Consider the following 22,604-nt stretch of genomic DNA (forward strand, 5'->3'; position numbering starts at 1 on the left):
ATGGCGGAAAAAATTGGCGTGGGCTCCCGCGCAATTTTCTCCGCCAGAATGGTAAAGCCAGTGACCGAGGGCAGATATTAATAGCCAGGAGAGGGTCCATGGTTATTGGCCCCCCCGTGGCTAAAAACATCTGCCCCCAGCCACCCCAGAAAAGGCACATCTGGAAGATGCGCCTATTCTGGCACTTGGCCACTCTCTTCCCACTCCCTGTAGCGGTGGGATATGGGGTAATGAAGGGTTAATGCCACCTTGCTATTGGAAGGTGACATTAAGCCAGATTAATAATGGAGAGGCGTCAATTATGTCACCTATCCATTATTAATCCAATAGTACTAAAGGGTTAAAAAACACACACACACATGATTTAAAAGTATTTTAATGAAATAAACACAGCGGTTGTTGTAATAATTTATTGTTCTCTCAATCCATCAGGAACACCCTCGCTTGGAAAAATAATAAACGCACAAGATACATACCTTCTGGTGAACCGTCTCGTCCCACGAAGTAATCCATCTGAAGGGGTTAACTAATATTACAGGCAGGAGCCCTGCTAAATGCAGCTGTGCTCCGTGCTTGTAATTCCCCAGCGAATGAATGAAATGTAGGTCATTGACCTACATTTCCTTCAGTCGCGGTGAGGCGCCCTCTGGTGGATGTTCTCATGAACTGCAGCCTGGGAACTTTTTCCCACGCTCCAGGTCATATGAGGACATCCACCAGGGGGCGCCTCACCGCGACTGAAGGAAATGTAGGTCAATGACCTACATTTCATTCATTCGCTGGGGAATTACAAGCACGGAGCACAGCTGCATTTAGCAGGGCTCCTGCCTGTAATATTAGTTAACCCCTTCAGATGGATTACTTCGTGGGACGAGACGGTTCACCAGAAGGTATGTATCTTGTGCGTTTATTATTTTTCCAAGCGAGGGTGTTCCTGATGGATTGAGAGAACAATAAATTATTACAACAACCGCTGTGTTTATTTCATTAAAATACTTTTAAATCATGTGTGTGTGTGTTTTTTAACCCTTTAGTACTATTGGATTAATAATGGATAGGTGACATAATTGACGCCTCTCCATTATTAATCTGGCTTAATGTCACCTTCCAATAGCAAGGTGGCATTAACCCTTCATTACCCCATATCCCACCGCTACAGGGAGTGGGAAGAGAGTGGCCAAGTGCCAGAATAGGCGCATCTTCCAGATGTGCCTTTTCTGGGGTGGCTGGGGGCAGATGTTTTTAGCCACGGGGGGGGCCAATAACCATGGACCCTCTCCTGGCTATTAATATTTGCCCTCGGTCACTGGCTTTACCATTCTGGCGGAGAAAATTGCGCGGGAGCCCACGCCAATTTTTTCCGCCATTTAACCCTTTATTTCAGCAGCTACAGCGCTGAAATTTTGCACATACACACTACTAACATTAGTAGTGTGGAATATGCAAAAAAAAAGGGGATATGAGATGGTTTACTGTATGTAAACCATGTCTCATATCCTGTCGGGTTTGTGCAGGAGAAATGAAAAGCCGGCAATTGAATTACCGACTTTTCACTAACACCGCTGCGTATTTCTCGCAAGTCACACTGCTGGTCAGTGTGGAATCCGTATTTTTCTCGCCCCCATAGACTTTCATTGGCGATTTTTTTGCGCAATACGGTGACAAACGCAGCATGCTGCGATTTTGTACGGCCGTAGAAAGCCGTATAATACTGAACCGTAATATACGGCTAATAGGAGCAGCCCCATTGAGAATAATTGTGCCGTTTATTTTGCGAGTTTTATGGACGTAATTTCTGCGCTCTTATGTCCGTAAAACTCGCTAGTGTGAGGCCGGCCTAAGAGTAAAGAAATGACTGAACAGAACTGACCATGCTGTACTGTTTGCATTGAGCAAACCTATTAAATATGTTAGTTGTTTCAGAAGGGATATACTCTACCTTAGAATGCAAGGATATCACAGATAATATTATTTAGAATCTTAGAAAGGACAATGTAGCAAATGTATTTTTTTATTAAATGAGACCAAGACAGATTCATGTATATCAGATGTTGTATATTTTGTTCATTTAGAATAAGGACAAAGTGCATGATAACAGGCACATGGTGAAAAATGTTAAAAGTAATCTTGAGTAAATGAAATGCCTATAAATTGGCTGTCCATCTTATTTAAACGCATATGTCAGCCTGATTGTTATTTGTAACGACTGGCGAAGGCTTGCTTTTAGCTCCCTCTGTCCCACCTTTGGATGTATCAACAAACAGCAGTCTTGGAGTCCACAAGGCCATCAGTATTCTTTTGTATTCTTTGCGGAAATTCTGATTAAGAAGACCATAAATGACAGCATTGAGACAACTGTTAAAGTAAGCCATAAAATAGCTCAACACAAACAGCCATTTTGGTATCTTTGGAGCCACTTGAAAAGGATTAATAGCTACAGCAAGGCCAATGAAGTTTAGGGGTCCCCAGCACACAGCAAAAAGTACAAACACAACAAACATAGTCAAAAAGTTTCGGAGATCTGTTGGTGTCAACTTCTGCTTGGAATCTTGTCTTACTCTGTGCTTGACTTGAATAACCAAGACCCATATCCGGAAGTAGCAAAATGTTACTATAGCCAAAGGAACAATAAAATGCACCGCAACTACTGTAATTGTATATGACGAGCTAACAGTCTGGGCAAAAGTGCAAGAGAAAATCCGTGGGTCATACTGTAGCGATCCAACGAAAAAGTTTGGTACAATTGCAATAACAGTCAATATCCACGTAAGACACAGGTAAAAAAATGTGCTTTTCTGGCTGTAAAGCTTGTCGTACCGCAGGCTATGGCAGATGTAGCAATATCTGTTAATAGCTATGGCTGTAATGTTAAAAACAGAACCTATGACGCTCAGTCCCATCAGAAAGCCACTGATTTGACAATGGATATTTCCCAGCGTCCATCCGTTATGAAAAATTGCTATGAGAATAACTGGATATGGGTATACTGCCACGACCAGATCTGCAACAGATAAACTGACGACAAAGATGTTACCTGAAAAGAGAAAAATAAATAATTATAGGTAAATATAGGGAAAATTAGACAAATTTTAATTTATTTTGTAATGTATGAGAATTAAGTAATGGGCATACAACAATTCCCAAATGCATTATAGGTGAACCAACTTGTTATAGAGTGTTGATCTTCATCATGATCTATTATGTCCCAAAACACTATTAACTTGCAGATATAGGGTCAAAATTTGCAGGTAAATAGCTGCTCAGCCAACTTAGCAACTAAGAGAAAATTAATTTTATTCCTCCCAGTAGCCATCGGCTTTTGAATAAATAATCACGGAAAAATCGAGTCTACCTGGCCAATAAAATTAGATCAAAGTTTAAACAAAAATCAACACCAATACATAACAGATTAACCATACATATACAATGGTACAATATATGGTTAAGGCTACTTTCACACTAGCGTCGTACGATGCACGACACAATGCGTCGTGCTGACGTACCGACGCATACTGTAAAAAAAAAGCACAACGGGGGCAGCGGATGCAGTTTTTCAATGCATCGGCTGCCCCATTGTGATGTCCGGGGAGGAGGGTGCCTACAGCTGCCACTCACAATGCGGGGACTGAAGATGCTTCGGCACACATCAGAGACTGAAAGTCGGCAACACCAGGGAGGAATAAAGTACATTTTCTCCCAGCAGCTGCTGGTTTAGTAAGGGGGACGGACAGTGTTGTAACATTATCAACCTACAAATGAACCCTATATCTGCGTGTTAATAGCTTTTAGGGACACAACATGTTCTCTTTAACTTTAGAATCTTTAGCAATCTGAACAGTGGAGGTCGAGTTATTAACTGCACATTATCAAATTGGGGAACCAGTCTCTCCTCAGTGCATTATGTGCTTTAAACATCCGCAGGGCACACAACTTAATAAAAAATATATCTACCATATGTCTCATTTCTAAACAGTGCTAGCATTCCACATTTATTACTAATGAAACGTATTTCTTCCTTAGACCATAAGAATGAAGGGTTTTTCATTATAGTGATCTATTACTTTACAATGTGAACTTGCAAGCTGAAACAAGGACAATAACAGCAGTCAAAAACTAAGATATGTTGAAATAAAATGAACTAATTTATTAAGAAGTGCCTGCCTCATAATATATCTAGTGCATCTTAGGTTGTCCGTGTTCAAGAAATAGAAATCTACGCAGCTGTAGATTTGTGCTATACCTCATAATAATATATTGCGCAAAGCATTGTTTCCCAAACCCCGTCCTCATGGCCCTCAATAGATCATGTTTTTAGGATTTCCTTACCATTGCACAGGTGAGAGAACTTGTGACAGTTTCTGATACCTTGATAATAATTCCATCACCTCTGCAATACTAACGATACCCTGAAAACATGACGTCTTAGGGGGCGTGAAGACTGGAGTTTGGGAAACTCTGATGTAAGGTATAATAACTGTGTCCAATTTACAGTGGTCCTGCCACCTATGACCTAATCAAACCACTTCTTGACACTTTTCAAAAAGCATCAAAAAGATAAAATCTGCTAATTTTAGCTGAAATATTTCATGCACCAAAATTTATAAACTACTAGGCCACAATGGAAAGTCCATTAAATCGTTCCTCTAAGCATTTGTCTCCTCCTGTAGGATAGAGAGACTTTTTGGCCCTTCTCAGGCTCCAGCACCATTGTGTGTCTGCAAAACCAGCTTTTCCTATATTTATATCGCTGGAGAAGAGACCATAACTTCATACATGCATGAAATCTTATGAAATCTGTTGGATACAATCCTAGGAGAACTCAGAGTGTTGTACACATCTTTTTAAGGCAATTGGAATAGTTCTGATTTGCCACAAAACACATTTTGGGGGGAAATTCAACAAAGGATTCAAATTAGAATTTCAGAAGATGTTAGGGCTAGCAGAACGCACCAAATAATTAGAAAGATAGAGTAAGGTGCATTCGCAGCCCGGGGTCCACCGTGCAGAGATGGAACCTGCTGCTAAGTAATGACGGACTATATGGTGGTACAATATGGATTCACACACGGGTTAACTTCACCCAGTATGAAGAAAGCGGACCCTGTTGCGTCACAGGGCCGTGGTACCGCACCAAGAGCGCAAGCAAGGAGTCACAGAACTCTACCCCTAGACTCGGAATTAGAGTACAACTAGACCTCTTGTGCTCGACACCGCAAGCTGGAAAGGCAGCAGTAACCCTTTGCACAGAGTCAGACTGAGCAAGATATAGGGACCGACGTCACCGCTGAGCAAACTCCACTGCGGCTGGAGGAGAATGGGAGACCACAGCGGAGAGGGTTCGAGATTCCCCCTGTGCAGAGGCGGGAACTCGACCCCTAACAGAAGATTCACTTATCTCTAATTATAACACCATTATTGTAGAGGAGCTGATCTTTTCAAATTCAAATTAGATGATTTCACTGAATTACAAAACCCAAAGAATTTTATTAGTTGCAAATAAATCTGCACAAATCTCAATACTAAAAAGCTTTTAAGTGCTCAGAAAATACAAGTGGAGTGGAAGAGAGAAAGAACCATGATGACCATAAGAGCTTACACTTTACAGATGAGAGAGAGAACCCCACTGATCATTAAAGCTTACACTTTACAGAAGATGATGAAGAACCCATTGACCAGTTTGCAATCTACAGGAGAGAGGGGACCTCACTGACCATAAGTGCTTACACTTTACAAGAGTGAAAGGACTTTTCTGACCATAAGAGTTTACATTCTACAGAAGAGAGAGAGGACCCTGTTTATTATAACAGCTTACATTCTACAGGAGCGAGAGTGAGAGAACCCCGCTGACCATAAGAACTTACCTTCTACAGGAGAGAAACACTTACCCATTGACTGTGGAGATGGAAAATGACTCTGCTGTACAAATTGTTCTCCGCTGGTAACCACTGATTTGTGATGGACCAGGTACTGACCACCACTGCATAATCTATGAAAATCCCCTAGATGTCATAGCTGCAGGGCATTATGTGGGGGGATTCGTGCAGCAATGCAAACAGTCTTTAGACTGCTCTCTGATGGCGTCGAGCAAGTTTTTATTTTTTGCAGATTGCCAATTGAATCTCAAATCTTCAGATTCACATGATACAACTAATTTCATGAATTTCGACTCAAACTCGATCCTCCGCAAATAAATCTGCTCATCTCTACTCATTATTGTCAAAAATTATACAGCTGAACCTATCCTTCTTTATTTAGTGACAAGGCAGACCTAAAATTTTGACATGCTCAATATTTACCTTCCTACTAGAGATGGACAGAATTCAAAATATAGATCGGCATTTAGTTAAATATTTTTATAATCCTGATTGGATCCAGGATGATTTATTTTATATAAAATGACAGATATGATGTGATTATCATTCTTCATTTTCAAATGAGACCTCAGGATTGACATTAGAATACAAAATTGTAGCACAAAGTGCGCACCTGAAGTCAGAGCTCAGGATTCAGACATTAAAAGTAGCTTTACTGTCTACAATTAATTATGGAGACAACTAAGAAAGGGGTAAAATTTGTTCAACTGTTACAATACAAATTGAAATAAGTCTTTGTCTCATGAGCATGTATTTTATAATGCAGGGAATTACTATATGCAGGTAATAACAGGTAATGGCAATTCAACTATAGTTGAAAATTGAAGAAATTTAAAGGGTAACTGTGCTTGCAGGTAACTTTGAAGAATAAGTCCTGTGTACATGAGGAATGACTCAATTTCTGGCCATTATTTGACTTATTTTCGGCATTCTGACCAGTTTTCCCCTTTGTGTGTACTATCTGTGATTTGCAATCCACTGTTTGCTGGGAGAAAGAGATGAGGATATTATACAGCAGAGCTGAGCTGTGTTGATCTAAATCAACCTCTGATGTGAGGTAAAACACTTGTTAGAGAGCTTGGCGCCATGTTTTTCTTCCTGCCTCTGCTCCCTTTCATGCTGCTCACTCCCTACCCTTCCTTCTCCATAGAAGATAGTGGGCTGTGTAACATGAAACCTGCAGTCCTTTTCCTCTGATTAAGACAAAGTTGAACTGTTTTTTCACATCAAATGGTGACTTCAGGGAAAAGTGAGAGAAGACGTGTCTGATAAGTGAAGAAAGAAACGGATTTCTCTCATAAGGTACATTACAAAGTTTCTTATAATCGCCTGTACGATTGATTTATGAAAATGTTTTTGAAAGTACATTACCATTTCAACATCTCTTAAGAAAGAATAGAAAAGTTCCTGTAGATGATTATACATTAAGCAGCAGAATTTTTGCATCTGGATTTGGCAATTTAGTTTGTATTTCGATCTTATTAAGACTTCTCCATGAAATGAAGACCAAGAATGACCTCTGCTTCAGAGGATAAGTTAATCAGAGTTACCAACCCCAGGTACTGCATATTGACATAAAGTATGGAGGGGGAGGTGTGATGGAGTGCTTTGCTGGTGATACTGTTGGTTATTTATTCCAAATTCAAGACAGATTTACTCAACATAGCTTCCACAGCATTTTGCAATGACATGCCATCCCATCTGTGGAGCGCCCCCACTGCCGCAGGGCCAAGGGGTACCCGGTACCGGGCCTCTGTGTCTCAGTCCTGGGGTTGTCACGGTGGCTAGGCCCGGTACGTGACCCTGCTGAGGGGCGTCCAGTGAAAGTTGAGAATGTGATGATGTTATGGTGCGGTGCAGGTCGCGGTGAATAACGAGGACACCAGGTTGCAGTCTCTTTACCTCTTTACTGAAGGCTTCAGGATCCTCAGTCCGGAATACGATCAACCGGGCTACCTGAGTCCGGCCGGTCCGATGGCACCTCCAGAGTTCCCTTTGCAGGTGGAAATCTGTGCCTACCTTCTAGCGCTTGTGTGTTGTGGTCCTTCCCTGCTGTGCTTACGGGATAGTCCCCACAACTGTTGTGTCTGTTTCTGAAGTTCCCTCAACTCGATTATCATGTTCTTCTTCGTCCCCCCAGATGATATGGCTAGGACGCACCCGTATGATGGGTAGGCTCGGAGCTCTTCCGGGACCCTAGAGTCGCCCCTCTCCAAATGTTGCCCCCTGTGTCTGCTTAGGTGATTTTGGGTGAGACAGCCCGCCTATAACTGACTGTCCTGCCATAGGTTTGAAGTAAGGCCTGGAGCTCAATACTTCCTCTGCGTTTCCGGCCACCGGCTGCGCGCCTCAGTAGGATGTTGCCTCGTCTTACAGCACGACTCCTACTGGTGTTTCTCCTTGTTGCGTGATCTCGTTTCTCACTCAGCACAATAAAACTTGCTTCTTGTCCTTTCTTGGGGTACCACCGCGATGAAGTGCAGGCGCGGTCCCATAACGTTCTTTCTGTTCGCTAGGCCTTTGTCAGGATCCCACCCCTGACAGGGACCCCCCTGAATCTTCCCCTGCAACACCCTCTGCCACAGGATGTAGCCTGGTTCCAACCCAGTCAGCTTCTGTCTAACTTCCTATCTAACCCCCAGTTTTACCAGATTGTGAGGAGTGGCCTAATACATAGCACCCTTAGCTCCCCCTGGAGGCCAGACTGTGAAGTGTATTGGTGTCTGTGATACCTGGTCAGGTGAACTCCTTCAGTGCCATCAGACGTACCATAGCCCCCCTTAGCGGCGGAGCATCAGTACTGAAACGACCAGGACTCTGGGGCGCTGCACTCCCCCCCAGTTAAATCCAGTACTCCTGGACTGGGAAGAAAACAACAATACATGTCAGCAAAAAGACATACAATTTTTGAAATGCAACAATAAGTAAATTTGAACAGAGCTTCCCTTTATGGGGGGTGAGGACACTTGAACGTTACAAACATGGTTAAATATTTGAAATAACATACTATAAATAACTTCTCTTACCCAACCGGGTATTCTACTTAGTGCAATTTCTGAACAATAATTTAACATTGCCTTTAAGGACGTATACGCTGAATCCACTAAAGACCTTCTTATAAAACGCTATAAGGCTAATCAACTTTTCTTCATTTTCCACCTTTACATCTGCAGGACCGCCTGTCTATCTGCCCCAGGCCTACTGCCTCTCACTCTGTTGCAGGACCACCCCATTCTCGTCTGGGAATACTGCCTTTCTGCTACTATACACAGTATAGAACTTATCAACCTTCTCTCAGTTCAAGATCACTGAGCCATCTCTGTATGGCTCCTAGGAGGACTCACCGACTAACCCCGTACGAGTTCACTTCCTGTCCTCATTCTCTAACACATTATTAAACATTTCTTACAATTAACTAGCTAACTACATATAACTTCGACATGTAAGCATTATTCAACTTTAAGTGCTATTGGTGAACGTCCCCTTTAAGAGGGGACCAAGTCTCTCGGAGGTAGTGCAACTTCTCAAGCTGCAAGTTCGTATACAGCAAGGACTCCGGTGCTGTTTCCAAGAACAGTTTCTTCGCAAAGAGTCCTTTTCTTCGTAAAACCAGTAGAGGGCACCTTTAAGAAGGTGCGAACTATTTACAATAAGTTTGTAATCATGCAGTGTTCATGATCCAGCAGTTCTTTTCAACAGTGATGAACGAGAAACAAAAGCAAAAAGACAAAAGTAGGGATCCCGGGTAAACTAAGGGATCCCTTTAAGAGTTAACCCTAGTCGGGTTGTAGCAGCAGAGAAAAACACAAAAAGGACAGACCGTTAACTATATACATTTTGTAAAGCATTTTTGGAGCTTCATTGTAAGTTACAAGACATCAGCCGGTAGTGGACATCTCCTGACCGTGGCGGCTTCGGTCCCTGGCCACCGGCTGATGCGGTGTCAGTATCGGTGGTTGGTCTCTCGGGTGCAGTCAGTTCACCCGGTGTCTGGATTCGAAGGCTAACCCTGGCTGCAAGCTCGGTAGCCGCAACAAGGCGTACTGTGGCGATAGTAACAAGATCTGTCAAGTCCGGATCAGTCATGGTCGGGGTAACAGGGTTCACCTCCTCAGGCCCACATCGTTGGACGTTCCGAGCGCACCATCCTTGTGCACTCCGGTGGTGGGTGTAGGTCACCTGATCCCCCCCTTTGCAATAATGGATCACCATATCGGTTGAGGAAGGGAGTCTTCACGTTGTAACTGGTAACGAAGACGTCAGTCGGTAGTCCCGGTTCCTGTATGGAGCCCCAACCCCGTTTCGGGTGAAAGGCCAGCACAGTTCCCCACTTTACCGCATCTTTCCTGCCGTGCACAGGCTTTGGGTGTTGTACTTTTGGCGCGTCAGTTTGTTCTGTCTCTTTTCGGTATTTCCAATGTAGGATCAAGCATTGTTTATATTGTTCCCAAGTGAGCACAGCAAGGGTGAGGCCCTCCTCCTGAGCTCCATCTTGCCCAATCCGGGGGGTGTCCCACTTGAAGATCACCCCGTCCGAGCTCACATCTAGGGGTTCCCCCATCCTGGTCGGTAGCGGAGGCATCAGCTTCCCCATCGTGTCGGGAGTCAGCACCACCCGCTCCACTGAAAGGAAACGGTCATTGTCGAGGTGAGGAGCGGTCGCGGGAGCGGGATCAGTCAGGGGAGCAGGATCGGTCGGGGGAGTAGGGGCGCCTTCCATACCTGCGCCTGATGTGATTCCACCGATGCCGATCTGTTCCGTTAACAAGGACACTGGAGTCGGCTGCAGCCTGGACCGTGGCTCCTCCAAGGCAGCCTCCCGATGTGGCTCCGCTCGCCATGGCTCTGTGGTCGGGATAGGCGGGCTCAGATCCTCTGCCAGCGGCTCCAAGGAGTTCGAGCCCTTCAGCTGCGGTGAGTTAGGATCCGTCTCCGGTCGGTGGGGACAACCCGGGGTCACTTTGCCGCCGCTCGGGCACTTGTTGATCATCTTCGCTGTCCGGCATTCGGCGGCAAGGCATGCACCTGGCTCCGCCATTTCTCCAAGGTCAAGCTCCCTCTTCACCTTGTCCCCGCCGTTGCAAATCAGGGGGTGGTTCTCCTCTGCTTCTGGGCAGGTCATCATCTCGCAGCAATAGTCGGGGGGGGCGGTCGCCGCTTTTGGCGCCACTCTGGTAGTCTCCTCCCATGGTACGCTCTTCTTCTTCCTCTGCGCTCCCCGTGGTGCTGCAATGGCGGCAGTTTTTGGCGGGAACTTTTGGCGGCAAGTGGCAATGCACAGTCTTTGCAATGAGTCACAGTCCAAGCACAACAAATCACAATTCCAAGGCACACATGACCTGATTCTTCAGGCTTAAGTAGATCCTGTTCGTGATGCCAAGTTGGAGCGCCCCCACTGCCGCAGGGCCGAGGGGTACCCGGTACCGGGCCTCTGTGTCTCAGTCCTGGGGTTGTCATGGTGGCTAGGCCCGGTCCGTGACCCTGCTGATGGGCGTCCAGTGAAAGTTGAGAATGTGATGATGTTATGGTGCGGTGCAGGTCGCGGTGAATAACGAGGATACCAGGTTGCAGTCTCTTTACCTCTTTACTGAAGGCTTCAGGATCCTCAGCCCGGAATACGGTCAACCAGGCTACCTGAGTCCGGCCGGTCCGATGGCACCTCCAGAGTTCGCTTTGCAGGTGGAAATCTGTGCCTACCTTCTAGCGCTTGTGTGTTGTGGTCCTTCCCTGCTCTGCTTACGGGATAGTTCCCACAACTGTTGTGTCTGTTTCTGAAGTTCCCTCACAACTCGATTATGATGTTCTTCTTCGTCCCCCAGATGATATGGCTAGTACGCACCCGTATGACGGTTAGGCTCGGAGCTCTTCCGGGACCCTAGAGTCGCCCCTCTCCAAATGTTGCCCCCTGTGTCTGCTTAGGTGATTTTGGGTGAGACAGCCCGCCTATAACTGACTGTCCTGCCATAGGTTTGAAGTAAGGCCTGGAGCTCAATACTTCCTCGGCGTTTCCAGCCACCGGCTGCACGCCTCAGTAGGATGTTGCCTCGTCTTACAGCACGACTCCTACTGGTGTTTCTCCTTGTTGCGTGATCTTGTTTCTCACTCAGCACAATAAACCTCGCTTCTTGTCCTTTCTTGGGGTACCGCCGCGATTAAGTGCAGGCGCGGTCCCATAACGTTCTTTCTGTTCGCTAGGCCTCTGTCAGGATCCCACCCCTGACAGGGACCCCCCTGAATCTTCCCCTGCAACACCCTCTGCCACAGGATGTTGCCTGGTTCCAACCCAGTCAGCTTCTGTCTAACTTCCTATCTAACCCCCAGTTTTACCAGATTGTGAGGAGTGGCCTAATACATAGCACCCTTAGCTCCCCCTGGAGGCCAGACTGTGAAGTGTATTGGTGTCTGTGATACCTGGTCAGGTGAACTCCTTCAATGCCATCAGATGTACCATAGCCCCCCTTAGCGGCGGAGCATCAGTACTGCAACGACCAGGACTCTGGGGCGCTGCATCTGCTTTGCACTTAGTGGGAGCATTTAGTGGGAGCATCATTTGTGTTGCAACAGAATAATGCCCCAAAACACCTCCAGATTATTTGACCAAGAAGGAAGGTGATGGAGTGTTGCATCAGATAACATGGTCTCGACAATCACTCATCCTCAACCCAATTATGATGTTTTGTGAATAGTTGAACAACATTATAAAGGCAAAGCAGCCAATAATCACTCAGCCACTTTGGGAACTCTCTCAAGACTGTTGAAAAGCCATTGAAGGAGTCTTCCTGATGAAACTGCTTGAGAGAATGGCAAGGGGGTGTAAATCTGTCAGAGTAAAAGGGGGCTACTTTGAGGAATCTAAAGTTTAACACATGTTCTTGTTTGCTTCAGACATGTTTCTTTACTCCTTGTTTCATTATGGGTTCCTTTATGTATTTGCTGCCTTCAGTCTGAATCATAAGAATAAGGAAAACCATTGAATGTACAGGTAAGGTTAAAATTGTTGCAAGAAGTTCAATGTGGGGTGCAGTATGTCATCTATCTTTGAATAGATAATTATAAAACCTTTATCAATCTCCGTTTGCAGCAAATGTCATATTGAAAGCAATGAAAATAGTATTATCTTATTAATGACTTTTTCTTATATCCATCCCTTAACTTGTACATCATACTAACCATATTAGAGAAATGTTTTACAATGTAGACTTTCCAGATGAAGTTGTGTTTGTATTACACAAGTTATAATTACAATTACGGTATATGATTCATGAAATCAACTGACTGTTAGTATAAGTTCTCATGAATGTAAAAAAATTGTCGTATTTTCATCCAGAAAAAAAAAAGTAGATTTTTTCATCTGAATTATCATTCACATGCAATCAATTATGTGATTTGTCTTTATACATCAGCATTGAATACAATTTATGAGATCAAATACATTTTCCCATGACACCATAAAAGTTGGATGCTATGTGGTAGATCTGTGTTGGATCCAATTTTCTTTTCTGCACCCATACACTTGAATAGGCGAATGTCATCTGATGTACGGAAGAGACCAGAGTATGTTGGAATTTTGTTTGTGCAAATATGTGGTCCTTGTAAATAATGGTTGAACTTAGGCCTCTTTCACACTTCCGTCTTTCAGCTCCCGTCACAATCTGTCGTTTTTTAAGAATGCAGGATCCTGCAAAAAAATTTGCAGGATCCTGCATTTTCTCATAGACTTGTATTAGCGACGGATTGTGATGGATGGCCATCCATTTCATCCGTCTTTCACTGGATCCTGCATAAAAAAACGGTCTGTCAAGCAGAGAAAACGTTCAGAGGAATGTTTTTTCTGCACGTCGGAAAATCGGTCAGCGACGCATCCTGCGCTGCCTCTCACTGGCTACAATGGAAGCCTATGGGCGCAGGATGCGTCGCTGCCTGTGAAAAGCAGGAATCCAGCGACGGGTCCCGCCTTTTCAAAGAGAGCATGCGTGGAAGAATTTCCCATCAGGGAAATTCTCTCTCGTTTGCTCTCTTTCTCTTTTTACTATTGATGCTGCCTATGCAGCATCAATAGTAAAAAGATATGTTAAAAATAATTTAAAAATTTAAAAATCACAATATTCTCACCTACCGGCGTTCCCGCGCAGCGTCACCGATGTTCCCGGCAGCTAGCGTTCCTTCCTTCTCGCGAGATTTCGCAATGTATTACTAGGAACGCTAGCTGCCGGGAGCATCGCTGCACGGGAATGCCGGTAGGTGAGAACACTGCAATTTTTATTTTTTTTTAACGTGGCTTGTGTTGTGTATGCGTTTTCGCAGCGGAAAACCGCTGCGAAGACGCATACACAACAGGTGCACATAGGCTCGATGGGTCCGTCAGAAAGACGGGCCCAGTGCACACGTTTTCCACAATCTGCACAGGATCCGTCATTTCAACGTCTTGACGGATCCTGTGCAGATTTGGAAGACGGAAGTGTGAAAGAAGCCTTAGCCATACAGCAATGATTTACATGTGACACAGTAAGTGGAGGTGTTAACTTTTCTTGCAATCCTCCTTGTGATGACATTGCTAAGTATGAGAAAAGTATTCTTATTTCCCAAAGTGGTAATTTTTCCAATATATTTCAAAGAAGTCTAAAGCCAGATTAGTTCTAAGGCAATCACAAATTCAAAGTGGAGGATATGATAAATCAACTGGGGAAGTAAAGTCAGATGTGTTTACTTTCTCAAGGGGTTAATTCATTACTTTCCTGGAGTCCTTGATATGCACCAACGCTGATTACCAGACCATTTTGCAACTGTCACATGTTCAGTAATGCTACACAAGTGAACTTGCCCCACTTCTAGGCACCAAACCAACAAACGATGCCTCACTATGTTGCAGGCATGCACAAGTGGGACTATGACTGGGAGGCTTAAGCGGGTAACCGAATGGACATAAACACTAGGGGTAAGAACTAAGATCGTAGCTGCATCCCATATACTATTAACTCAACAATTATGCAAGTGATGTAAGTTAGATGGACATTGTGAATCCTAATGAAGTGTAAAAAATATATGAACAAAAGCATCTAATATTATATTTACAGTTTTTGTTTAAAAACTACAGACTTTAAGATTTTAGGTAAAGTAAAGATGTAATTTAACTATGCAATAGTGGAGATCAGTAATTGTTACAAATTAGAGATGAGCGGATCACTTCATACAAACCCTGATCTACGGTCCAGGTCAGTGCGATGAATAGGAGCTGTGGGAATTTCCACAGTGTAGTGTTTGATTTGACTGTCAAGCATGTCATCTGTGCACCATGCCGCCAGCCCATATAATAATAAGCTGATCCTGGGGTCCGAGAAGGTAAGGAAATTTGGACAGCTTCTGTCCGTGGCCAGAGAATACTGACCTGGACTGTGGACCGAGCTTGCACAAAGCAAAAAGTGATGATGAAGCTATTCTAAGAGGTACTTGCCAGGCAGGACAAGATTGACAGGTATCATGCAACTGTCCTATTCAGAGTTGGATGCGTACATGAAACCTGTCAACACCTGCTACCCAAGCAGGCAGCCTGACAGCCATCAAGTAAGACCCACTAGAGAATACCTTTAATGGAAAGCATACATGACTTGTAGATGGAGTTTCTTCACTCTCTATGTAGTGTGCTATGACAATCCCCTAACATTTGCCTTTGTCCATATGCTCTGCAGAGCTGATTTCATGTGAACAGCACCGTATCCAATCATGGGGCTAAGCTGCAGATGGCTAAAGCAACTAAACCCAGTAATTGTCTGCAGTGTTGTTGATATCACCGCTGCAGCCTGTCTACAAAGACTGGAGGTGGTAGTGAAGAGTCAGTGTTGAAGAAGGGGAAGGGGTACATAAAGTTCTGTTTCTGATTTTCACCCAACAGAAGCCTATTAAGTGAAAAAACATTTTTGTAAATCTCCTTTAAATAAAAATGTTCAAATATTGATTGTATTTAGCATTAAATGATAACAGCAAAGTTCCTATTATGTCAAATTTTGATTGCTAGCTCCTTGATTTGTGGCAACTCCGTAAAATACCATAACTAAGGTACCATAAATTACTTTTACCGATGGGTATTTGTGGTGTAATGGAGCTCAGTAGTACAGGTTTTAGCTTCATAAAACAATTATTCCACAAAGATCATAGTGATTGGAAAACATTTTATGTGAGGTGTTGGTTAAAGTACAAAGGGCTACAAGACTAAACATTATATTTTTTTTCAAAAGGTAGCAGTTTATTTTTAATAAGCTCTCACTGTAAATCATTAAAAATGAAGAGAATATTTAATTCAACTCAGCGCTTAACTATTCCAAACAATATGGACTTAAGTATCTCACTCATGGTGGAAACATCTGGAGTCAGTTACACACATGTATACCCTTCATACTGATTTATTCCAGAAGTCCGTATTTTTTGCTAAATATAACACTATGAAGAACGTTAATATAGCAACTGACGGGTATGGGGTCTTCACAAGACACCTGTTTGTTCTGTCCAAAGACTTACAAGGCAAAGATGACCCCAGACTAGCCACTACCAGGATACAAGTATCCGAAAAAAGAACCACCTACATGTGACAGTGACATAAAAGTTGCAACAGAATTCATCTGCGTATCACCTGCAAGTAACACTTTTGATTTTCTGATGAATTATAAAAGATTTCCACATGCTGAAAATCTCTAAAAATTACTATTTAGCTAAATATCTATTGTCACCAAATAGATACCGTGAGTGTCAGTTCTGTGAATAAAAGAGGTCAGAGTAGAATGGTCATACTGATCCATATTAACAGGAAGGCAACAGTGGTGTCAAATATGTAATTTTTTTTCCCAACATGCGTGGGAAAGAATTTGGCATGAAGCACGAAAATCCAAAGACAGATCCTGCATTTTGTCACTGCTCAGACTGTGTAACGGTACGAGGAGCTATGTTTTTTGTGGCACTCATTAGTTCTCTCAATGCCAATGAGAATGATAAACATGCCACTGCCTAGAGGTTTACTTGCTGACCGTGCATTTGTATCCCTTTATGGCCACAATCTACTACCAGGAGGATAATGCATCATTTCACAAAGGAAAAGTAATCACCAGCTGGTTCTATAAATATGACAATGATCTCATTGTATTCTATTGGCTTCCACAGTTACCGAATTTATGGATATGAAGCTGTCACATTTGCAGAAACAGTACAGTGCTAACAATATATGAAATGACTCCAACACTTCCTTTGCTGCTTTGCATTACGTTATAGGTAGAAATTAGCTGATCGATCCATGGAGGTTTCCGAGCTTCAACTGAATTTCCTAAAATTCGTGGTCTCATGTGAATTTAACCACTTTGAGAATGATAGCGGTTTGCCCAGGACCACTTCACACAATGCTGAAGCATCAGAGAGGAAGCTAACCAGGGGTATAAAGATAGTGGTTGCAAAAGGCGTGACCACGATAGGGCCTGTGGAGTCACGGGTCTGGCTGATGCAAGCTCTGTATTCAGCTAAATGTCCATCCTCGGATGCACATTTATCTGAAATGTATTGTGGCACAGAGATCCACCAGCTCCCTGAGCTGCAATAGCTATAGGTACCATTAGCTTATCAGAGGCCAGCAGCTGATGTCGGTGTGATTGGTGTCATGGGTGACATATGAGGTCATTGCAATGCAATGGCCACCCCCATGCATCGCCTATGGAGGAGGAAGAGGGCACTGCTCACCTCAGGAGCAAGGAAAGAATAATCGTCTATTTTTTTTGTTAAATGTGTTTGAGGAGAGCGCCAGTGGGTGACATTTGTATAGGAAGGGGCCAACGACCGGGACCATTATTAAAGGATAAGGCCTAATACGTGGGGCATTATTACAATATGTTGCCAGGATGGGGAACATTATGGCAAGATGGGGGGCTTTATTACAGGATTGGTCCCAGGATGCTGGACATTATTAAATAAACAGCCCAGGAAAGGGGAAATTATTACAGGATGCAGGTCATTACAACAGGATAGGAGCCATGATGGAGGACATTATTACATTGGGGCCCATAGAACACTTCTGGGCTAAGATCATTTTGTGTTGCCATGTGGGCCTGCCATAATGCTGGCAGCTATAAGATGTTATGGACTATTACATCTTGTTCAATGGTTGTCAGTACCTAGGCCATCAAAGATCAGCGGTTCCCAGTGGAGCACAGTTTGTACGGTAGAGTCATTTTTCATCTACAGATTTACTGGATAAGTCTCTCTTCTGTAGAGTGTATGAAAATAACTAGGGAACAAGAAAAGCCCAATAGGGTGTTATCTAAATTAATGTTGTGATCAATGGTGCTTCCGCCCAACTGGTAGGGTTGTATGAGACACAACTCTGATATTTTAATAAATAAGGGTCCAGCTGCTGCAGCCCGTCTGGTTAGTAAATCCAAAGGAGACAGCAGGTGTTTTGTGCTGCTGGTGTGCAAACAATGAAGGAGTTGGAATAGAGCAAGGATATTGACAGTGCAGTTTAATCTTGACATGTATCAAAGTGGAAGAAAACTGGAGGGCAGTGGGCACCACTAACAAGGATCTCCCGTTACATGCTAAAAAATGCATGAATCAAAAAGAAGGGAAGAGTAGCATGTAAAACACGGGGATCACCAAATAAATAATACAAAAATCTTTATTAAAGTGACAACACTGCAAAGTTAAAAATATTTAAAACAACCTGTAACAACACAATAGCCCACAATAGGGCTGTGCCCTTCCATTCCTCCAAGCCCACAATTGTGGTTCAAAAATGCACAATAAACACATGTAGTCACGCTGCTAAGACCAGTTATAATGAGCACACAAATTGGTAAACATAATAGGGATAAATAAGTGAAATTATCAGATGTTGATGGAATGCTGGCATACACTCCCATAGAATGTAAGTCCGCAAGGACAGGGTCCTCTCCCCTCTGTGCCAGTCTGTCACTGTAAACGTGTTTACTGTAAACTATATCTGTAACTCTGTATGTAACCCCTTTCTCATGTACAGCACCATGGAACTAATGGTGCTATATATAAAAAAAAAATAATAATAATAATACAAACCAAAAAGTGGGAAAGAGGGATAATGCAGCATTTTGCATTTGCCACAAAAGGTGGCCAGATGGAATCAACTCCAAAAGAAGCACAGTGTAACTAAATACACTCCCAAGATCAGAGGGAAGTAGGGATACATATAGCAATGGCCACAGGTAGATCATAAAACAAAGATCAATAAGTCAATATACTACCTGACCAAAGGAAAAATACAACCCACATAAGAAGTTTCCTTCAAATAAGCGCTGTGCTGCAAGGCAGAAAAATGGAGGAGGCAAGGGCACAGGATGTTTTTGATTCTTTTTGACATGTGTAAAAGGATCAGATATTCCTCCACAAAATATTAACCCTTATGGTTATCAAAGGGGGAACTCTCCCTACACCTCTATTGAGGTCCAATATTAACTATTATCGCCGAACTTGACTACTAATAAATAATATCCACTAAATATGCCTCAACCTTATCTTTTCCTTATTCTATATACTGTACTAACTGAGACAAAACCGTGTAATAAAGGATATTTATCACACACACAAGTCTGTAGTCTATAACATACATATATATTTATACCCAAGCTGGTGAATATAAATATATATATACAAATATACGGATACTACAACTCTAATACAGTAATATCACTACAGTATACAGTGATATCCCAACAATACACACAATAATAACCCACAATATCCAGTAATATCACAACAATATCACACAGTACAAAAAGTAAAAACTCACAATTAACTGCCCAAATTACCCAAATCACACATACAATATCAGCCCTCCCATCTATAGCTTACTATCCCTAAGACCTAGTAAGAAGTCCATATTGTTCCAGGAAGCAGCCAAAGCAAAAGAGACCAGAGCACATGCTCTTGTCACTTTTATGTGTCCAGCTAAAAGAGGTGTGTCCAGCCCCAGGTGTGGGGAATGAGGTCACAAGTCTATTGTACACTGGCAAAGGTACATCCCCTCAATAACCTGTTTTACCAGCTCGTGGCAGACCTACTTTGCAATACAACAGCCTGGAGGAGGGCGCTTCTGGGAACACATGTGGGAGAATTATATCACTAAGCACATCTCTATGTAAAGACATACATTTTGGGGAACTTCCCTTCTACAATCCCCCTGTTGTCGAGAACATGACAATTAAATTTGAGGGAAGTGTTGTTCTGGGATTTATTTGCCTACTCAACCCCAATTATAAATTGTGACAATTCAGGATGGAATGAAGTATAATTCTGCACTTAGATACCTAGACATCATCCACACCGCCATCAGCTCTTCCCTGCTTTTCACCGTAACCCAACATCTCTATCCACAGAGTACACCTTCTTCTTCTTTCTTGGATCTTAATTAAAGTCTTATTGTTATCAAATCAAAGTCTTTTGTTATCAAAGTCTTTTTGATATGTCTTTTCTCTGTGGTGATGTCATTTCTGGTCTTCAGGTGTCGGCCTATCCCAATGTTGTCTTAGTGGCCAGACTCTGGAATGGCTTCACTCTTACCGTCCATAGGTCAGCCAGCATCATGCTGTGCGTACCCTTCACCCTGCCAGAATTCATGTTACTCTATTATGTGTATATCTGGCTTGATGAGACTGCTGGGTGTCACAGCCTGTAGATGGGCCTCATGGCATTTTTTTAGCGGAGGTACGACATCCATCAGGCACGACTTCCATCAGGCACGACTTTACTTTCATCAGACATGCATGAGACACGACTTCCATCAGGCACTTCTCCTGTGATCTTGATTGAAGATCGTTGATGTCCCTCCATAGATAGATTCGCAGATCTTTACTAGGCAGGTCAGAATTTCTGGAGGAGGGAGTGATGTCACAATACTCAAGTTTACTGCGGGAAAGAACACCATCTAACTCTAACCGACATTCAATCCATCCCTTATGAACTTCACCATTGCTAGGGTTAAAGTGGCAAACACCTTAGTTGAGGGACCTGACCCTAGAGAACCTTACTCTTTTTCTCCATTCACACCCCATTCACACATATTACAATTCCATAATGCATATAGAGACTTAAACTAAAATAGCATGGCTGCTAATGATCCATAATGCACATGCAGATCATTGATCCATGTGGAGTTGGAGTTATCTACTGGCTGTAAATGCATGAACACCTTCGCATGAACAACTTACTGAGTATGTCCATGTACAGGTATTCCTGCACTTATACCTAATTTACTACACAGTAACACGACAATTAATATAACATCATTATTTATATATAATATATATTAGATTCGGGGTAAAGGACCGGATTTTTCTTATGTATTTAACCCCCTCCTCCGGCTGAGTTAATGGTGCACAGCCTGACTTCCGTGCAGTTGGGTGTCCAGTCTTTTGGTCCTCCTGCAGATAATAACAGTCCAATATATATATATATATATATGTATATAATAATGACCAGGAGGAAAATGACAGGAAGAAGTGGCGCTGGGTTTTATTACAGTCTCCTCCTCATGGCTGAAATCTGAGAGGAGATGTTTCAGCTTGGCACTAAATGTAAGAGGGGTGTTCTGGAGTCTCTCAGGGGCATCTGGGAAAAGGTCAAGACTTCTTCTCTGGAGTGATAGGTGCTCTTCTACATAGATACCTAAAATGGGACAAAAGGAACAATACACTCTGGGAGATCTCCCAGTGCAGTTAATAAACTCTCCTGAACCCCACAAAATGAATGCAATTTTCTTTTAGTACGATCCTAGTCAATTGCTTCTGTTTTTTACACAGACACGCCTTCCAGTTTTCCACAATTCAAAAGAGTAACATACAACCCTCGCAGCTACTTAACACCCTAGGAAAACTAAACATAAAACTAAGGTACACTGACATTAGTTGTATCCTGCATCACATTTTAAACAAAACCATGTTATCCATTCAAACTTCAAGGTCTAAGCTCACAGTATAACATGACACTCCATTGTGTACGTCCATTATCTGTCCATGCTTCTCCACCTGTCTTAGTTCATGCAACAACAACCTTTATCCAAAACAAAACCATGTTATCCATCCAAACTTCAAGGTCTAAGCACACAGTATAACATAACACTCCATCGTGTACGTCTGTTATCTGTCCATGTTTGGGGCACTTCCCTTCTACAACATGCATCAAGGTATTACAACTTATCGAGAAGAGCCACAAAGCTACAAAGCTTTGTGGTTCTCCTGAAGAAGTTGTGATACTTTGAAACACATCGAGATTATACTGCACTGTCAATATCTTGGCTTGATTCTGCCTTCTGTGGAGTGTAAGCTCTTATAGTTAGCGGGGTCCTCTCTTTTATCTCCTGTAAATAAAGTGTAAGTTCTTATGGTCATTGGGGTCTGATCTCTCTTTCTCTCTTTTCTGTAAAGTATAAGCTTTTATTGTGAATGGGGTTCTCTATTTCTCCTCTCCCAAACTTATATTTTCCGATCTATTACAAACTTTCAAATATTGAGACTAACACAAATTTATCTGCCAAAAATTAAAACTTGGGGACAAATTCGAGTAAGTTTGCAAATTCAAATTTCAAAAGATCAGCTCATATCTTGTATTAAACATAGAAGTTATACTGTTTTCCATTCCCATTATAATTGAGTTATATAATTTAAAAAAAATAGAACTCAAAAGAATATAACCATGCTATACATTTGCTTTTAATTACCATATCCTTTT

General features: G+C 42.8%; 1 protein-coding gene across 1 annotated transcript in view; it reads right to left on the reverse strand.

The window, feature by feature from the left end:
* Positions 1–1,844: 1,844 nt before the first annotated feature.
* GPR50 (G protein-coupled receptor 50) overlaps positions 1,845–22,604 on the reverse strand; it is a 309,342-nt gene continuing 288,582 nt past the window's right edge. The window contains exon 2 of the mRNA XM_077285218.1: positions 1,845–3,034. Within this exon, the coding sequence (XP_077141333.1) occupies positions 2,169–3,034 (866 nt within the window). The 3' untranslated portion in view covers positions 1,845–2,168. The remainder of the gene's footprint in view (positions 3,035–22,604) is intronic.

The sequence above is a fragment of the Ranitomeya variabilis genome, chromosome 2, assembly GCF_051348905.1.
Source record: "Ranitomeya variabilis isolate aRanVar5 chromosome 2, aRanVar5.hap1, whole genome shotgun sequence".
NCBI lineage: Eukaryota > Metazoa > Chordata > Amphibia > Anura > Dendrobatidae > Ranitomeya > Ranitomeya variabilis.